The sequence below is a fragment of the Papaver somniferum genome, unplaced genomic scaffold, assembly GCF_003573695.1.
Source record: "Papaver somniferum cultivar HN1 unplaced genomic scaffold, ASM357369v1 unplaced-scaffold_131, whole genome shotgun sequence".
NCBI classification, from domain to species: domain Eukaryota; kingdom Viridiplantae; phylum Streptophyta; class Magnoliopsida; order Ranunculales; family Papaveraceae; genus Papaver; species Papaver somniferum.
Genome location: NW_020622270.1, coordinates 4,839,007 through 4,860,169, shown reverse-complemented (window position 1 = coordinate 4,860,169; position 21,163 = coordinate 4,839,007). Strand labels below are relative to the sequence as shown.

At 36.4% G+C, this 21,163-nt stretch overlaps 1 protein-coding gene and 1 pseudogene across 1 annotated transcript; one reads left to right on the top strand and one right to left on the bottom strand.

The window, feature by feature from the left end:
* Positions 1–1,177: 1,177 nt before the first annotated feature.
* On the bottom strand, positions 1,178–13,964 carry LOC113332463 (annotated as a pseudogene).
* A 3,007-nt stretch (positions 13,965–16,971) lies between these two features.
* LOC113332378 (dirigent protein 2-like) lies at positions 16,972–17,758 on the top strand. The gene has a single exon (XM_026578925.1). The coding sequence runs from the start codon at positions 17,004–17,006 to the stop codon at positions 17,598–17,600; it is 597 nt and encodes a 198-aa protein (XP_026434710.1). The 5' UTR covers positions 16,972–17,003; the 3' UTR covers positions 17,601–17,758.
* Positions 17,759–21,163: the final 3,405 nt, after the last annotated feature.

The following is a 21,163-nucleotide window of genomic DNA, read 5'->3' as shown; positions in this document are numbered from 1 at the left end:
GCGAACTAATCCTTAGAGCTAGCAAAACTACCTAGTTGTGTTGTTACTAGTGGAGCCACCTATTCAGAGAGGAAAGTAACCTACTTAGGCGAAATCTTTTACGGCCGCTCGGTTTAAAGACTTCTTTGGGATTGAGAAGCTCTATTAGTACCGTTGGTGGGAAACTACATAATTACAATTTATTATTAGTTTTCGGTTGATTTGATTGACTAACGGTTGTTGAACTTTGATTGCACCTAGTTTGTTTATGCTTGAGAATCTTCTCTTCTGATATAAGATTCACTCAAACTAGATCAAAGTTTCGACGAGAATCTTTAGACTGTTTGTAGATCTAAAGACGTCTTGTGATAATCCATTGTTAACAGACTTCGTTCCGTGTGTGATTGATCACAAGAGATTCAAATTGATTGTGTGCAGGTGTTTATTGACTGATACCGGTCGGTCTTAGATATAAATTTTAATATAAAAAAATATAGATTCAGATTGGCTGACTGGATCTATCTGGCCTGACTAAATCTGACTAATCTAAATTAAACCCAAATGAAAACTTAAATTAGAATTCAAACAAGAATAAAATCAAATTCGAATGAGAACCAAATACAAATCAAATCAAAATCAGAACCAATTTATACTTACACACAAATAATCATTCAATTTAACATTCATTTATTCATTAGGTTAAAATTACACAAAAAAAGATTAAAATCTTGAGTTCTTAGAGGCATTAACAGTCCCAAAGGCTCGGGGCAGTAAAGCATCAAACTCTGTCATGACTTCTGTTCAAAGGCTCAGGTGCAGTAAAGCTTCAAATTTTGTTATGACTTATGTTTAAGCAAGCGAGAAGTAACGATGCCTCCCAACCTGTTCATAAACCAAATAAATCTTAGAGTACTGAATTCGTGCGAGCATACAGTGGGATAAATATTAGGCAAGTCCAAGAGATGCATGGCGGGTTTATGTAATTGACCTTCTGCAAATACATTAGCCCGCACTTCACTGCATGGGAATTCTGAATTCAGTTTGCGCTTAGGCTAAGAAACAACCAAATCATCTAAACAAAAAATGGATTCTCACATTACAGTTTCTAACTTAGCATTTCTAAAAATAGGTAAACGATACTGCTTTCTTACTTACAATCATGCTGACTAAGCTAATGGACACAAAGCAGCAGTAAAAATCAGCAAAAGTCAGCAAAAGATGAATTGAGCTCCCCTACTCGGAAGTCAGAACTTGCAACTACCTGTAAGAAAAATCAGTGTGGGTATTAGAAGTTTAACTACACAGACATATCCTGATTTGGAAGGAAAGACCATGGTTTAATAACAAAATTTAAATAATATTTTCAACGGCTGAGATGCAGTAAACTAAATTGGCTGTGTTAATAGGCATTTACTATTATGGTTATAGCTGCAAACTAACATAACAAGCAACCCATTATTACGCATCCTATCCTCCCAATCCTGGTAATTTTAACATATAAGAATTATTTGAACGTTACATTTCCTTTAGTTACGTTATAGAAGTCTCTTTATCGCAATTGGGCTCCTCGAACCAACAGTCATACTAATCCACCAAAAGTATATGCTCTTTATCACCCCTAGGGAAGAAAAAGAAAAGAACAACAAAAGCATAAACTTACAGTCTTGGACCGGTTTCTGTTCAGAGACCCACGGTCTAGGATCGCGCAATTAAAAAACGCTTTATCAACGACCCATTCAGAGACCATTAGAACGGATCATTTAACTCTTATATATGACCTGTCCTGACGGTCGCGGAACTTCTATTTTCCACCAGTGAAATGGTGTGCTCTACAAAAGGATTCCCTTAGCTCCAATTTCTACGCATATATTCGATTGAACAACTAAAGAAGTGGAAAATTGATCATGGTGGGATGCCATGTCTTAAGGAGTTGACTTAACTGGCTTAGAGAAATTGAATATGCTTCCCTAAGGTGAGGTTCATCACTACACTAAAGAAATTGAGGATTGATTCAGATATGCCAACGATCACAGAAAGCATTGTAAGAGAAGTGAGAAAAGATTGGTATAAAGTCCAACATATACCATCACTACTTATAGTTGATTCATATTATTGTTACTTCTATTGTAAAATTATGCACATACTCTCTAATACAATATGCTTTTTTCCAATTCCAATAGGTAAATGTTGTCTATATTAAGATTTACGTGCTTAAGAGATGGGAAATCTTTTTATTATCAAGTATTCAGCGGAATAAAGGCTGGCATCGAACTTGCTGAGAAATATAAACGTTCTGATTTTCATGTCGGGTGTAATTCGGTTATGATTCCAGCTCTCTTTAGAGATGGACGTCAATGCTCTCATAATGCATGCTGAGAAACGAGGGATCCTTTCAAAATATGCGAGATGTGTGGGTTTTATTTTTCTGGATATGAGGGTTGGTATTGGCTCTAGTCCTGGAACTTAGATGCAAAAACCTAGTAGAATTGTCACGTTCGCGGGCTACGAATGCAACTAAGAATTATCTGGAAAAAAAGGGAAAAAATAAAATAAGAGAAATAAAGTGGAGAAGAAGGAACAAAGGTTGTTCCTGATGATGATGAGATGGAACCAGATGATTTTCCACAAGAGCTGAGAAATATTATTTGGAGAGATGCTTTTATGCCACACTTTAGAGGGGTTGGCCTACCGGAAAGAAAAGGATTCTTCCGGTACTCTTAGTTTGATTAGTAACCGTGTTTTATGTTTGAATTACATCTATGTAATGTTAAGGTTTGACATCTCTCAATTTCTTGATTCCGCGTTTCCTTGTTAACCTCCTCCCTCTTTTGTATTTATTTCTGGACTGCTAAATTTTCTTTAACCTCCTCTGGCTTGGGTTTCACTAGCCTGTGCACCTCTAAGAATGAATGACTAGATTCTACCAAGGTTGTCCGACATTTCCTCATCACGACACATTTTAGTTACGGATATCGCAGAGTTGTTGAAGCCAAATACACCACCGGGAGGAAAGAAAAACAAACAGTCCTTGAAAGATATCTGAAATTGTTAAAGTCTATGGGAATCCAACTCAAATTTAATTGGCAATGAATAATATTATATTTAAATTAACTAAGGGGATATTATCAATGTGGGACTATTGTCCTTACACACACCCCTCACGTGTAAGCCAGTAACTCGGCCTAACACGTGGACCTACCCACCTAGGTACAAAATGACCAAAGTCGGGTCATGGGTGCAAAAGTGACAAATTCGATCACGGTGGCCAAAATCAGGCCTATACCCCACGTACGAGCCTACTTCTAATACCATATATGTTAAAGTTTGCGGAAATCCGACAATAAGTGAAGCGACTCTTCCATATTATATTTAAGTTAATTAAGGGGATATTAGCAATGTGAGAGTATTGTCCTTCCACGAAAATCAACAAAGAGAAAAATTCATTGAGAAAATCCAGTAAACTCATAGAGATAAAGATTCTCAATTCCGTAAAGTTTACTTTTTTTTTATCCCATAATTTTTTCTTATTTTTCGTAAGTTTTATTCCATAATCTTTTCTTTTCTTTTGTAAATTTTATTTCATAATCTATCCCTCGAAATGTTGTATACTTGTATAGATTATATCCAAGAACACCTTATCGATGTAATTTTATGGCCAATATTGTTTTCATAAGGCTATACAAGGCGTGTGTCTGCACAGATTGATATCGAAAAAATGTGATGTACAATATAACTTCTTTAAAGTAATACTCGATAATATAATATTCTCGTTAAAATAATAAAATTTCCTGATCCTGATTCTGGCCCTTAGTGTTAAAATAATAAATTCGATAAAATCACAAAATAATACATTTAAAAAGTTCCCCTTTATGATTATTAGATCACAAATAATATATAAAATAATAATGCTACTAGAAAAATAAAAAAATTAGTTTCATACATATTAAACTTTCCCAAAATATGAATTAATGTTGGTTTGTTTTTCTTGAAAATTCAAATCAAGTTGTATGTCATCCCCGATAATTCATAACGCAATCAAAGTACTCGGGACCACGTTGTTATACTGCAACTAGAATTAATACTTGGAGTGCTTGTATTTGCATTGGAATTAGTAAATAATATAATACTTTTATGAAATTAGTCAATAATTTGCTTAATCTATAAGTATTATTCAACCTCCAAAACATGAATTACTTTCTAAAATAATTATATACTATTTAATTATAAAATAATAATTTATTATATTATCGATAATATAATATTTTTTTAAAATAATAATTTTTTTTGGTCCCAAGCCTATTATTTTATAGAAGTTATACTATTCTTGTTATTTCAAATCAGTATGCATCGACATTTTACAACCCGGTTTTTTTAGTCTGGCACAATGAGTAGTCTAGGAATTGTATATGGAACGGTAGATTTTCCAGTCGGTCAGTGTCACAACAAAGTTCTAAACTTATGGTACTTTATTAAACTTCCGCTACATATGCTTACATTCCACCAGAAGGATTGAAAGGATAATAATTTAATAAAAAATACAAGGCTTTAGATTAATAATTTATTAAATTGCAGTTGAAGTAAACTCATTATTGACTAATTCATGAATCTAATTCGCATAACTCTGTAGAGAATGAGAGTGACTGATCCATAACATTATACAAAATTCGTTTATTAGCTTATTGCTTTGCTCCTAAAATAAAGGCCGGCCTTTTTTCATCCATCTAGAAAAGGCCTAAGCAAACAGTTTCAATGGATATCATCACAAAATTAGCTTTATAATCTGGAATGACAAAATCGGCTTGTTGGAAATGTAGTGTTACAGAAGGATAGTTAGTAATATCAAATCTCCCACGTAGACGGAAACAAACATCAAAACCTCCTTGGGTCCCAATATATTCAACTCCAAGCTTTCTAAAATGTGCCTTCACTAAATCTGCAACTCTATTAAAATGATTTCTATACATCGCGGATACTGGAGCACCAGAATATATGACGGTACCTCATTCTCCTTGGGAGTTAAGCTTAAAAGTACCTTTACGAAAGCCTATTTTTTTGTTAACTACGCTAATATCTTCTAGATTTAAGTAATAATGATACGTATGAAACTTAGGCACAACAATATGAGTTGTACTTACTTCTTCTGATGCGCCTCCAATTGTTGCATCTGTACCAAACCTTAAATATGTATCTGACCCCTCAATGTTATCGTTAAACGTCTCGAAACAGTAGGAAAATTTTCCTTCTCCAGCAGCACCTAATTGATTTAGAAAAGACCATTGCCCTAGTCCTAAGCCGAGTATTCCTGCAATAGGATCTGGTTTTCCATGTAAATGATTTTTACCAACTAAGAGTTCAAAATTCTCTTGGCGAAAACCACAACCCATGCGTAAATCGATAGTTTCAAGGGCACCAGTACTGGAGCTTAAAGTAAATATTTCTTTATCCATAATACCAGATGCAACAGATCCACTCCCGTAGCGTGCTTTATAGGTGCATTGGCCATCATGATTGCACTTATTTCCTCTGCAAAGAGGATGAGTGTTACAAGGAACGGGACATTATGTAGTTGGCGAATTCCAAGGGTAAAGAGGCATATCTTGATAGAAAGCTTTAGTGGCACCTTCACATTGAAGCCATGTCAGATCACTACCTGAATCAGTTATCAAATACTAATTCTTGAATATTTTTTGGCTACCCGAAAATGTCCCTAAACCAACCATTGCAACGTAAAACTTACTCGGTTCGTAAACTACAGGCAAACGTACAACATCGGGATTGATGGAGCGTGTTGTCATGGAGTAGTATTTGTGACTCGATATAACGTGCTTATAGTATTTGTGACTCGATGTAACGTTCTTGAGCTTTGGATTGTTCTACGAGACTCTGAAGCCTTTCTTATCTTGTTAAATGGTCACCTGGATATAAAGGTGATTCTTTGGAGTCTCTATGAATCATCTTTATGGTAAACCCTTTCTTTAGATATACAGGGATGACTGAGTTTAATAGTATTGAAACATTAGTAATTGATAGAAGAAAAATTAAAAAAGTGCCTCCCATTTTGAGCTGAGAGGAATTTTGATGGAGACACCTATGCACAATTCTGAACTTTAATTTATAAACTGTAAAGTGAAATCTTATTATTGCTTTTAGATTTTAGAATTTAAAACAAAGATCTTTTCTTATTAATACGCATTAAAGGCTGCCAGCTGTTACAACACACAAAATTTCTATCAAATCTTTCTTTGGATATCATATCCTGGCAGAATAGATATTGATTTTTGTTATTAAGGGTGGAAAAAAAGATGATTTGGGCATTAACACCATTAACAATAAGATCAATGCTTATATCATCGGTTCTTCCCAAGTTAACATATTTTTGTTTAGGCTTAGAAGATTTTAATGATGGCGCCTTGCTATTCAAAGCTTCAAAATACAATCTATTACGAGGATTAATCAAACAATAATTAAAATAATGCTGACCAGACAATAAATTGACAACATCTCATGACTAAAACATCACTATATTAGGATTAACAAATGGATGAGAATTTCAATTTTTAGGTTTTTTATTTGTTACTGGTTGGGCATTATTCAACACACTGTTAATCGCAAATTCTTACCTATTCTTACCTATTCCACTATACCCACCGGATCCCAAGAAACTACTAGCATTTTAACTGGATGCATGATTTGCTTTGCTAGTCGACATTCAAGCCAGTAACCGGATAAAGGATGAACAACATTAGCATATCAGTCTGAAAGTAGGAACTTATTATCATTTTATCTAGGGGCGAAATATCGCACAAGACAAATCTACAACTTCGTTCTAATCAAAACAACCTTAAGCACGAAGAGATAACAATTATCAAAAACTAAGACGAAGAGTGACTACGCGATAATTGAGGAGAGGTGCGAAAAGCAGCTGCACGATAAAGACAACGCATGATCATCCCAACAGAAGAAGCACGAAGTATCAAGTAGCAGCGCGACAAATAGAGTTCTCAAAATTCTGACGAATAAGACAAACTGAAATATAATCAGTCATCTGAGACCTTGCATGTGAATCATAGTTGTCTTTTGTTTTTACATTTTTCAATATAAGGGCTCAAAAATGATAGAGAGAGAGATCAACAAAGATAGAAGGGCTAAGGAAATTATCAAGAGAGAAGAGAGAAAAGAAGGAAACCATTAGAACTTAGCTTTCATTTCATATTTCTCCATTGTGGTATACAAACTCGTCTTGTAATTACCGTGAACATCACACAATCAATATAAAGTGTTTGAGAAGATCATATTAGCTTTAAAGTGGTTGATAATATCATTAATGTTTGGGTTCACATGACTTAAATTTTGTGTTATTATCATTACAACGGGTGTAGTGGTGGGATTTTCCGCAACTACATTATCATAATGCATCTTATTGGAAATCCCTCCGCACCAACCAATCTCAGAGGTAAGCAATGCACAGAAGAATATAGCACATGTAGCGTCGATACCGTCCAGTTTCAGGGCTTCCACAATAATGATGTCCTGGCAGCGTTAACTTGCATTTACAAAATCACACGTTTTTACTAGGGAGCAAAATATAATGGTGTGTCAGATGAGAAACAAACCAGATAAAAAAGAATGTTTACCCTGCTTTCAAGAAAGACGAGATGAGCAGAAACATTGTCGTCCCACGAAGCAACGGATAAGTAATCAACTCCTACATCAAGTGTCACAGCACAAAAAAATAAAGTCATAATTTGAATTCATGAACGCATGCACCATTTCATCCATCAGTAGCAAAAGGAGATATCTTAAACCATCTTTATGTCTGTGTGATCTTGCAGTTGGAACAATGCGGAAGTGTGATGGATTTATGAAAATGATTTAATTGAAAGAGGATTGGTTTAAGTAAAGTGAGGCTTTAATTAATTGAAATTGGAAATGTTACAAGAGGTTTGGTGTAGCACCTTTGGCTTACACGTCTGTTTACAAAGGAAACTTTGGCTCACTTGGTTTAGCTCTCACTCTCACTCTTACTTCACTCACTTGTGTTTTCTATGGATTTTGATTGATTCAAAAATGAATCGGAGCTTGCCTATTTACAGGAAGTGAGTGACCGACCACACTCTTTCTAGAATAGTCTAGTATGTATTTAGACTAGAACTTTCTTTCTACTTATCAACTGAGTTCGTACTTTAAGAACTCTCTAGGCATTTGACCGATCAGTCTAGGCTTATTACTGACTAGCCTAGATCATTCTAGACTTACTTTGTCTAGAAGATTATCTTCTCTGAACTGCCTTGAGCAATCTAGATTTTTCTAGATTTACTGTTTGCAAAATCACAAATTAATGTATATTTTTAACACCCCCTCTTAATTTTTGATGTTGAGCTTGTCTCTAAAATGATTTAACTTGTCCACCGTGACTGCTTTTGTGAAAATGTCCGCATTTTGTTCTTGCGTCGGACAAAATTGGAGCTCGATTTCCTGGTTCTCTACCAACTCTCTGATGAAGTGATGTCGTAGCTCTATATGCTTCGTCCGTCCGTGGAACACTGGATTTTTTGTCATTGCAACTGTAGACATATTGTCATAGTAGATAGTTGTTGGTTCTTTTTGCTTTTGTTGTAGGTCGGTCATTATTCTTATTAACCATACTGCTTCACATGATGTACTTGTTGATGCCATGTACTCTGCTTCGGCTGACGATAGTGCCACAATACTTTGTTTTTTAAAACTCCAAGAGATAACTTTTGTTCCCATACAAAAAACATAGTATGAAGTGCTCTTTCGGTCTTCAATAGAACCTGCCCAATCGCTATCTGTGAATCCAATTAAATCATTATATTTTTCTCTTGTATATTTGATGCCAAAATCTTCCCTTGATATATCGAAGAATTCTTTTTGCGGCTGCATAGTGTAATTTGCTTGGCTCGCTCATAAATCGAGAAACAATACTGGTAGCATTGACGATGTATGGCGTTGTATTTGTCAAGTAGATCAGTGAGCCGACTAGACTTATGAATAAGGTTGGATCAACTTTTGTCGCTCCATCATTTTTTACCAATTTCTCATTGGTACCCATTGGAGTTGCAATTGGTTTGCAATCCATCATGTTGAACCTTTTCAGTAAGTCTTCTGCATATTTTTCTTGGGAAATAAATATTTCTTCTGGAGATTGTTTTACTTGAATCCCAAGAAAATATCGCATAAGTCCTAAGTATGTAATCTCATTTCTTTCATCATCTCCTTCTTAAATTTTTCTGCCATCTCTTGTTTTGTACTGGCATAAATTAAATCATCGACGTAGAGACAAACGATTAGAAAATCCGTACCTTTTTTTTTTGATGTAGAGTGATGGCTCACTTGGACTTTTCTCAAATCCATTATCTCGGAAATACTTGTCGATTTTGTTGTTCCATGCACGCGGTGCTTGCTTGAGACCATATAGTGCTTTGCGGAGACGATATACCATTTTTTCTTTTCCTTTGCGGACATATCCTTGAGGCCGTTCGACGTACACCTCTTCTTCAAGTTCTCCGTTTAGGAACGCCGACTTTGCATCCAATTGGTAGACCTTCATTTTTAGTTGAGCTGCCAAAGCTAACACCATTCAGATTGTTTCCATGCGCGCGACTGGGGCGAATGTCTCGTAGTAGTCAATTCCTGGTTGCTGGGAATATCCTTTTGCAAATAGACTTGCCTTATGCTTTTGAATTGAACCGTCTTCATTATACTTTGTCTTGTAGACCCATTTAAGACCAATTATTTCTTTATCAATTGGCTGATTGACAAGCTCCCATGTCTTATTTTTCTCGATCACTCGCATTTCTTCGTCCATGGCATGTCTCCATTTTTCTTCTTTTGCCGCTTCCTCATATTTTTGAGGTTCTAGTGCTATAAATGCACAATTAGATGTATCATAAATATCTCTTAGGGAACGCACTTTTCAAGTGGGGCACTTGCTTCGATGAACTTGGACTTTGTTGTGTTGGACTAGGAGATCACGGGCTTGCTGGTGGAGTACTTTCTTCTTGACGTGGCTGATCTGGCTCGTCTTCGATGAGTAGTGGCAACTCGTAGTTGTCTGCTTCATCATTCCAATCCCATGATTTGAATTCACCAAAAATAACATCTCTTGAAATTACCAGTTCCTTAGTATCTGGCTTTAGTAGTCTATATGCTTTAGACTCTTCGCTATATCCGATGAATATTAGCTTTTCTCCTTTTTTTCATCGAACTTTTATCTATGTTGGGATGGAATATGTGAGTATGCTACGCAACCAAAAATTCTGAAAGAAGTTACCTCGGGATTTTTCTTATGCCAAGCTTCATATGGAGTTTTGTTGAGAACTGCTTTTGTTGGCGAACGATTAAGGATGTAGACCGCGGTGTTGACTGCTTCTGCCCAGTAACTGTTGGGTAGCTTTCTTGCTTTCAACATGTTGCGAGCCATGTCCACGATCGTACGATTTTTTCTTTCCGCGACGCCGTTTTGTTGTGGAGTGTATCGGATGGTAAGCTCCTTCTTAATACCGTTTTATTTGCGTTATTTGATAAACTCATTTGAGGTACATTCTCCACCACGGTCCGTACGGAAAACCTTTAGTTGGTGACCGCGTTGCTTCTCTGCCAACGCCTCGAACTCTAGGAATTTAGGGAATGCCTCGGACTTTTTCTCGAGCATATACACCCACATCATCCTGGTATAATCATCACGAATATGAGAAAATATCTTTTGTTGTTGAGTGAAGTTGTTCTTGTCGGACCACAAATATCGGCGTGCACCAATTCGAGGGGCCTTCTTGCTCTCCACGATATGTTTGTGAATGGAAGTCTATGGAACTTCCCAAGAATACAACCTTCACATATTTTATCTCCACCGTTGATATTAGGAAGACCAATTACCATGTTCTTTGATTTTAGAACCTTCAAGGATCTGTAGTTGAGATGCCCGTATCTCATATGCCATAGCTTGCATTCATCTATATGATTGGTACTCATTGCACAATTTTCAATTGATGGCATAGATAAAGGAAAGAAAAAATTTCCTGACATTTTTACTTTTTCCATCAATTGTTTATTAATTTTATCATAAATTGTGCATTCTCCGTCTTCAAAATTTAGTGAGTACCCTTTTCTTATAAGTTGTCCAAAACTTAATAAATTTTGAGCTAGGCCGGGAACATAAAGAACATCAGATTTGTATCGAGTTTTACCTGAATTTGTACGTACGGATATAACTCCTCTTCCTTCAACATTCTGGAACTTTCCATCTCCGAGCTTGACCGGTGGAATCTCTTGTTCCTCCAATTTTACGAAATATTCTTTGTTTCCTGTCATATGGCTGTTGCATCCGCTATCGACGTACCATATACCTTGTGCTTCTTGTTGCGAGGTGAGGCAGGAATAAAATACTTGATTTTGAGAATCATTTGTCTCGGAATAGTTAGCTTCGTTAAGCCAACAATCTTTTTCCATGTGATTTAATTTATCACATTTGGTGCACTTATATTTACAATTTTCGGTTGCATGGCCAAACTTTTTGCAAACATTGCAACGGAGATTTGAGGAGTAATTTTTTCCGTACCTTTGATTGTTGTTTCTGTAACCTCCTTTTCCTCTGCAACGTCCGCGGTAGAAATTTTTGGGCCCTTGATTTGATGTCGACCCTTTCTCGTGAGGTGATGTTGATGACGATCCCCCTCTGGAGCTTTCTTTTCTGGCTTCCGTATTTTTCTTTTCACTGAAATTTATTTTTGTTTGAAACGCCTGCTCCAACGGTTGCTCTGCGAACCTATTTATGCTTTTCTCGTGCGCCTCGAGTGAACCCATTAATTCGTGTACCGAGAGAGTCGATAAATTTTTGGACTCTTCAATGGCAGCGACGATGTGATCGAATTTGAACGGTAAGCTCCTTAAAATCTTTTCTACAACTCTTTTATTTTCTATGGTATCTCCATAACTAATAATTTGATTTACTATACCAGTAACTCTTGAAAATAAATTCTGGATAGTTTCATTTTCTTTCATAAGTAGATTATCAAAATCTCGCCATAAGTTTTGTAGTTTAATGGAGATTACCTTTTCTGATCCTTGGAATGCTACTTTGAGAATATTCCAGGCCTCCTTCGAAGTTTTCGCCACCGAAATTCGAGGAAAAATAGTTTTGCCCCTTGTTGTTGAAATAGTAGTGCTTTAGCATCCTTCTTCTTGTTTTCCTTGTACTCCTTTTTCTCTGCATCCGTCCATGACGATAGAGCTTCTGCCGACTCGGGTACCTTATAACCATCTTCTACAAAATCCCATAAGTCTTGTGAAATGAATAATGTTTTCATTTGTAAACTCCAATAATCATAACTCTCACCATCAAAAATTGGAATTAGACTTTGGGCATAATTGAAACCTTGAATACTTTGGTTAATTGCCACGGGTAGAGTTTTAGGATTACTAAGTTAGGTTTGCTCTGATACCAAATTTGTTGGCGCAATGCGAAAGTGTGATGGGTTTATGGAAATGATTTAATTGAAAGAGGATTGGTTTAAGTAAAATGAGGCTTTGATTAATTGAAATTGGAAATGTTACAAGAGGTTTGGTGTAGCACCTTTGGCTTACACGTCTGTTTACAAAGGAAACTTTGGCTCACTTGGTTTAGCTCTCACTCTCGCTCTTACTTCACTCACTTGAGTTTTCTATGGATTTTGATTGATTCAAAAATGAACCGGAGCTTGCCTATTTATAGGCAATGAGTGACCGACCACACTCTTTCTAGAATAGTCCAGTATGTATTTAGACTAGAACTTTCTTTCTACTTATCAACCGAGTTCGTACTTTACGAACTCTCTAGACATTTGACCGATCAGTCTAAGCTTATTACTGACTAGCCTAGATCGTTCTAGACTTACTCTGTCTAGAAGATTATCTTCTCTGAACTGCCTTGAGCAATCTAGATTTTTCTAGATTTACTGTTTGCAAAATCACAAATTAATGTATATTCTTAACACTTGCAGCCACTGTGCTCCATCCTGCGTAAAATCAACAAAACTAGTGTCAAACTGGTTTTTGTACATAAACAACCTGTAATAACTGAGTAACAGTAAATTAGTAATTGATAAGCATAAGATACCTATCAGTGTTTAATGTTCTGAATATCACGCGACGCACTCCTCTTGGAATGTTTAAAGACTCCATAGCTTCAGCTGTTAGAACGTAGGCGATCAATAATGGATGTCCACAAACACGTAGCAAAGACACCAAATCAGCAAATACCAAATTTGATTATGAGGTTAGCTAGAACAGAAGTTACTTACCAGTTATGTTCCAGAGCGTGCGCCTTTGTGGGCGCCTTGCTCTCTTTTGACAACAATACAGAACTTATATATTCAAATAGAAAAAAGAAGAAGAAGTATTTATACCATTGAGAAGATCAAGATCGAGTGAATTAACATCAAAACCAGCATCAAAATAGTGATCGTAAAAGTGTCCAGGTGCATCAACATGAGTACCGGTATGGTTATCAACTTCAACTCAGTCAGAGATATTATACAAAGAACCATTTTTCATACTTACTGCAAGCCGCAACAGCTGACCCACGCCTTCTGGTGAACCAAAAATTGGTAAATCAGACCTCATTTCATGAGTGATATCAATTATCCTTCCGTTCTTCCCATAAACTTCTCGCTTTGGTGGTGGGGAACTACTATGTTGCAGTTATCTCCGTAGCTACTGGGATACGCCTCTATAGGTGATGATGCTAAGGAAGAAGAAGAACCCAGAATGAGAACGGTGCATATAATAAGTATACAACTCCATGGAACTTCCATTATCATCGATCTCTTCTCTCTGTCAGTCAAGTGAAGGAGCTCTAATTTCTTAGTGAACGAGTGGATAATAGCTATCACACGTGCATGAAAGAAATAGTTGGGTGGCTCCTGTTGCCGTATGTGTGTTTTATTCCTCACTCCCTGACGGAAAAGCCCAATGGGCTCAAGCACCATATTTTGCAGCCAACTGGCGATTAGAACACGGGGAAGTAGGGGTGAGCATGGGCCGGTGTAGACCGGTTTTCGCCTCATCCGCATCAAATCCATTGCTCTACGGATTTCAAATTTGGCATCCGCATCCAATCCTGATCCTACGGATTTGCATCCAATGGATACACGGATGGACGGATTGGATTCAAATAATCCAATGGATTTGTTTTAGTTAAAATTTATAGTAAAGAAAATAAAGCTAACACAAATGACTCCTTATAAAACTTACATGTCATATATATATATATGTATAGAAATATAAAAATGCCATGTACAACACCCCAAGCAAACACCTTAAAAATTCCTAAATGATCCATAGTATTTTCTAGAACTATATAAATACCTTTAATTTAACAAATATGGATGTCCAACGGATTTTCAAGATTACATCCGGGCCCGATCCGTAATTTGTTGGATTTCAAAAATTTCATCCGCATCCAACCCATTAATGAACGGTCCGGGCATCCATCCGCAAAAGAACGGTTGGTCGCGGTTAAATCCGCGGATTACGGGCCAAATGCTCACCCCTATGGGGAAGTATGTTAAGGTCTTTGAAATTAGGGGTGTGCAACGGACGGACGGATGCGGATTAGGGGAAGTATGTTAAGGTCTTTGAAATTAGGGGTGTGCAACGGACGGACGGATGCGGATTAGGGGTCACCCGTGTTCAATCCGTCAAAATTACGGATTTGGAAAATCCAACCGCGTCCGGTTCAATCACCCGTGAATTTGATATCCGTGAATCAACGGATGATACGAGGCGGATGCGAATTAACCGCGTATTTTATAGTAAAAAAAAAAAACCTAATTCAAAGTTGGTGGGAACAATATTTATACTATGTACACAGGGTGCGCTGCTTTCCATCGCTTCATAATTTATCTCAAACAAATTCGGGAAAGTCAGGAGGTGAAACAAACCCTCATCCCTACATCTACTTAGCACAACCATGTATCACTACTTACTTGGTAATTATATCCATTTGACTACAGGAAGCATCAAATAACTATCGTTCATCACCGAAAACATATAGAAAGGCTAAAGAACAAGTTAAAAAACGGAAAGAAAGAAAAAAAAATGACAAAAGCTTAGATTTCCAAAAACCCATGTGGCTCACTTCACCACTTGTCACTTTGCACTCACAAAAGCTTGATCATGTGATGGTGGTATCAGCAATGAATTAATATAAAGATATGGCATTGATTACATGACCGAACGTTCTGAGAATAAACGTGAACAGTGGTTAAGATTACCATCTTTTGATCTATTTGCTATGGTGTCGATGAATCCGCGGATAACAAAATCCGACCGCAACCAAATCGTTAAAAGGATGGATTTGAGAATCTCACCCGTGTCCGGCCCCTAGATCTTGCAGATTGGATTTCACCCGCAATTTCACGGACAGATACAGGTGAAATCCGCGGTTCCAGACGTTTTGCTCCCCTATTTGAAATCAATATTGAAATTTAGAGTACTTTAGTTCACTTGTTTGGTTGGTTTCCGATTTTCAGTACCGACTTCAAAGCATCGAAGGACCGCAAATTTTGAACTTTTTTTTTTCCGAAACCACCATGCAGAATAGGTTTACGTTCATGGATTCGTAAATCGATTCAGGTTTGGTGTTTTCGAATTCACGAAGAACATGAGGAATCGGTTAACGTATGCATAGATAAAATCTGATTTTTATAGTCGGCTTGGTATTCGTCATATATAAACCAATTGTTTCATTTTCGTAAGAAAAAATAATTCATTCATACTTTCATTCCTTTCAAATTTACTCCTTTCGTAGGAATCACGATTGCACTTAGCACGTGCATCAAGCTTTTGAATCCCTAGGCGATCCTAGTAGATGAGTTATAGTCTCGTCAGGGTTTACATAGAGAGTTCTACCCATAAAATCTACACAAATCTAAAACTATCAATCTTCGTTGGAGGAATCCGAGTCTGATTCACCCACCTCCGGGGCATACTCCAGAATTTTGGATACCATGAAGTGATAGCTTTCATCAAATGTGAATGCTTTTCCTTTTTTCCTCCAACTAGCGCACTTTCATGACTTCATGCTACAAAAACACAACACAAACTTACTTTGTTAGTTACAAATTGATAAAAATAAATTATGTAAAATAAATCATAAAAATACTTACAAATGGTTGAATGGAAAAGCTAAAGTGGCTAGAATTCAAATTCAAAATCCTTTGTTGGATAAACAAAACAGAAAAGATTCAATTTTTGGGTGACGAAGGGAGTACTAAACTTAATCTAACTATAAAAACCTGATTGTTATACCTTACTTTAAATTGTAATGAAGACCGTTAACACATTCTATGATCAGAGTTGACCTCCGCTTTCGGGCTAAATGCATGGCGACTGGTGCGGACGCATCATGTGGTCTTTGTAGATGTAATTCTTCTCTGGGATGTAGTAGGCTTCTTCGAATAATGGAGTTCATTGTTACTTCGAAAATGTTTGCATGTGACAGAACGTGAAAAGAAAATGCATGCAACTTCTAGTTACATGCTAAATTTATAGAAAATGGTTACTTATTGAGTGTAATTATGATTATAACACCACTTGTTCAGTTAAGTAAGGAAACATTTATGTTAAATCTATCCTTAGCTAGCCAATAGGTATTAATCAATTAGTTTCATTCTATCCAATAATGTAAAATTATGATATGTCCTTGAGTCAAGCTACAACCAGTTAAGGAAAAATAGTCATTGATCTATTTTAGCGGTCGGATCATAATTAAATCCAGTTGTTTTAGAATTTAGATTAATTGCAAGATGATTAATATAGTTAATTATTAATTAATCAGACTTAAAAGCTTACTGTGAATGTCATATGGTGTGTCGTGTGCGGCTGTCTTTTCTATGTAGACGACTTCCTCAATTGCTCGGTCGTTTTCTGTGTGACATTTTCTGTCTATAAATAGAAATATGCTCACTAGTTTAACTACTTCCTCAAATTTTCAGTAATAGCTAATAGCTTATTTTTCAGTTATCATGGGAATGGCAGATATTCATTCCAAACGTTCTCTTACTGTTGCAATTTTTGCTATCTTTCTCATCTTCTACGTAAGCAAAGTAGCTGTAGCCGGGAAATTATTTCCTTCCCTAGGGATGGATCCCGTACAACTGGGTTTAAGAAAGGAAAAATTTAGTCATTTTCGTGTATATTGGCACGATAATGCCGGTGTCTCGAATCCGACAACAATTCAAGTAGCAGGTGCAAATTCGACACAGGATTCCATAACTGGGTTTGGTGCTATTTTGGTGTTCGACGACGCTCTAACAGAAGGATCAGATCCAAGTTCCAAACGTCTTGGACGAGCTCAAGGAACTTATACTTTAGCTGGCGTTGATGAACCTGTGGCACTTGTGAATGCCAATATTGTTTTTACAATTGGGAAATATAATGGCAGTACTTTAGGTATAATGGGGAGGAACATGTTGGTACCAGAAGTTAGAGAACTGATTATTATTGGTGGCACTGGACTCCTTCGATTCGCACGTGGTTATGTTGAAGCTCGGACTCATCTTCTTAGTATTATAGCTCGACAAGTTATTGTTGAGTACAACTTGTATGTTTATCATTATTGATGATCATATATTTTGCTTCTCCTTCTGTTATGCTAGTTCACTTCCTTATCTCTGTCATGTAAGGATACGAACGCTATCTATCCTCTTGTCTCAGTGTTCTTCATTTTGTTTATTCTCCAGCTAAATGTATGTTTTTTTTGTGGTGTAACACTTATTTTCCTAAAATTAATATTCTCAGCTGTTCTGCTGGAATTTACAGTTTCTTCACGTTCTAGTCTGTAGTCTGCAAAAATAATACCCCCCACATTGGGGTGAGCATTTGGCCCACGATCGATTTAACCGAAGCCAACTGTATTTTTGCGGATGGATGTACGAACCGTTTGGATGGAATTTTTAAAATCCAACGGATAACGGATTGGGTCCGGATGCAATCTTGAAAATCCATTGGGCATCCATATCCGTTAAATTAAGGGCATTTATATAGTTTTAGAAAATATTATAGATAAATTAGCAATTTTTAATGTGTTTGCTAAGGGTGTTGTCCATGACACTTATATATTGTATACGTATACTACAGTATAACCCGTGCCATAATGGGACGGCTCGATAATAAATAATTTCATTTTTTTTTTGTTTGATCATAAAGATAAATTCATTACCGAAGGAAAAACAGTTACACAGAGTTATCAATCTCTAAAATAGAGTGGATGCATCTAGGTGGTTGCTCTGACCACACTTGATTACAAGCAAATTTCTTGGCATATTTGGCTAGCCCATCTGCCACTTCATTACTAGTCCTTGGAATAAAAGTACATTCAACATTACTAAGAGATTCAACTATTCTACTAATATCCGAAAGAAGGTTATGATCCTACCATAAAACATTTCCAAAATTTGAAGTCACAGCCTCAATGATAGTTTTGCAGTCTCCTTCAATGATGATGTTGCTCCAAGCTTTAGTCTTGATCCATTCTACAGCTTCTAACACTGCTAGACCTTCAGCTTGTTCTGAGTCTCTTGCTTTTGTCACTTTCACCATGGCCTCCAAGCATCTTCCTGCACAATTTCTTAAAATTAGACCAATTCCACAAGTTTTAGTTTCTTTATCAAAAGCATCATCAAAGTTCAGTTTTTTCCACTGAACATGGGTTTTTTTCCCATTTCTTCTTTGGTTTCAACACTCCAACCCTGCAGTTATTGTTAGTGCCATGAGATAAGATATTATACTTCAAACAAAAATTCTTGATGCACATAATAATTTTGTTTGGATGAGTGTCTTTTTTTTCAAAGACTTTTATGCATCTATGTTTCCAGATTTGCCACATTATGACTGTGGCTAGCAATAAACTCTGTTCATTCTTGAAGGAGATGATGCTCTGCTCTAGGGACCAAGATTTGATCCATTCTTGTAAGGAATTGAAATTTTTTTGAGAGTGTGTGGCTTCTGGCAGGATGGAAAACCAAACAGCTTTAGCTAGGTCACATTGCATAAGAAGATGAGCATCTATTTCCATGGTTTGAGCACAGAAGGGACAATTGTAATCATCCAGCTGAGAGTATCTTCCAATTCTACCTCTTGTTTGAAGAATTTCTTTTAGGCATCTCCATAAGAATAGGTTTAGTTTATATGGGAGTTTTAGATGCCATATCTTCAGCCAAAACCTCTGATCCTCCTTGTTGACATTGTTTCCATTAATTTCTTGAGTTAAAGCCTTGTATGTGGATTGAACTGAGAACATACCATTTCTATTTAAGCTCCAATGAATTCCATCTTTTGTTCCTCCAGTAATTCTTATTTCTTGAATGGCATTTCTTTCTTCTTGATTAAAGAATTGATTGATTTTCTGTATATTCCATTGTTTACTATCTTGATGAATCATATCCTCAACCGTTTCATTGCTGTTTAGGTGCTGATTGTATTGAGAGAGCTGAGAAGGCTTCTTGTTTCCAATCCAGTTGTGTTTCCAAACTTTTATGCTTGACCCATCTCCAACACTTCTGATATAGTATTTCTTCATTATTTGTAGTCCTTTGTAGATTCTCTGCCAAATCCAAGTTCCTTTAGAGGTGATGTTTTCACTTAAAGGGTCTTTGTTGTGGAAATATTTTGTTCTAAGAATTCTCCAACACAGATTGTTGTGCTCAATGATCATCCTCCAAGCCAGCTTTGCTAGAAGAGCTTCATTGAATTTACTTGTATTTTTGAATCCCATACCTCCTAGTCTTTTTGGTTTACAAACAGCATTCCAAGCAATTGGGTTTGCACCTCTTTTATTTTCTTTGTTCCACCAGTATCTTCTCTGAGTTTTATCAATATTCTCAATGACATTCTTTGGAATTTTGAAGCATCCCATTTGGTAGTTTGACATAGTACTCAGGACAGATTGCACTTGAGTTTACCTCCCAGCTTGATCAATGATTTTTCCTTTCCAGGTGCTTAGTCTTCCTTGGATTTTATCTTATATGGGTTTAAAACTTTCTTTTTTATTTCTTCCTATGAAGAGTGGGAGACCAAGATATTTCTCATTTAAACCCATACTTTTCATACTTTCAGCTTTGCACAGCATTCTTGATAAACCTTCCATACATAGGATGAAGAGATATGGAGAGATTGGGTCTTCATGTCGAAGACCTCTTGTAGGGATGAATGGTTGAAATGAAGAACCATTAAGAAGCAAAGAAACTGATGTTGTAGAGACACACTGATTAATCATCTGGCACCATTTCTTATTAAATCCCAGCTGCTTCAAGATATCGTGTAAAAAACTTCATTCAATTATGTCGAAATCTTTCGACATGTCAAGCTTTATACCTATTTCACCATATCTATTTTTACTTTTTTTCATATGGTCAACTAACTCATGAGAAATGATTGTATTGTCTGAGATGTTTCTGTTTGGGAAATAGGCTACTTGGAATGGGGAGATAATTTTTTGGAGGATAGGTTTTAGTATATTTTCTAGGATTTTTGAAATGATCTTGTAATTTATGTTGCAAAGACTACTTGGCTTGAAATCAGATGGGGTTTGAGGACATTCAATTTTTGGGATCAAGGTTTGAAATGTGTAATTGAGTTCTTTGAGAAGATATCCAGTTCTAAAAAAGTTTTGAACTACAAGAATGATATCTTTGCTTACAGTATTCCAGCATTGTTGGTAGAAACCTGCTTGAAATCCATCTGGACCTGAAGAAGCCCAAGAGTTCATTTGAAAGACTGTATCTTTTATTTCTTCTTGATCTGGGATGGAAGTTAATCTGACATTGTCTTCATCTGTGATGCATGGGTTGATGAGGCTCATAATTTCTTCATTTCTTTGTGGATTTGAAGTAGAAGTAATGGTATTGAAATGCTTGTGTAGTAATTGTTCTACATTTCTCCTGTCAGAATGCCATATACCCAATTCATCTTTGAGAGAATCAATGTGGTTTCTTCTCCTTCTGTAGTTTGCTTTTGAGTGGAAGTATTTTGTATTTTTGCTTTCTTTATTTATGAGGTTTTCTCTTGAGTTTTGGTACTTCATGTTAGAGTCCATTTTGTACCAGAATTTTAACTCTTTTTGGAGTTCTTCTATCTCTCTGACATTATTTTGTTGATGCTGCTGCTGAACTTCTTGAATATTTTG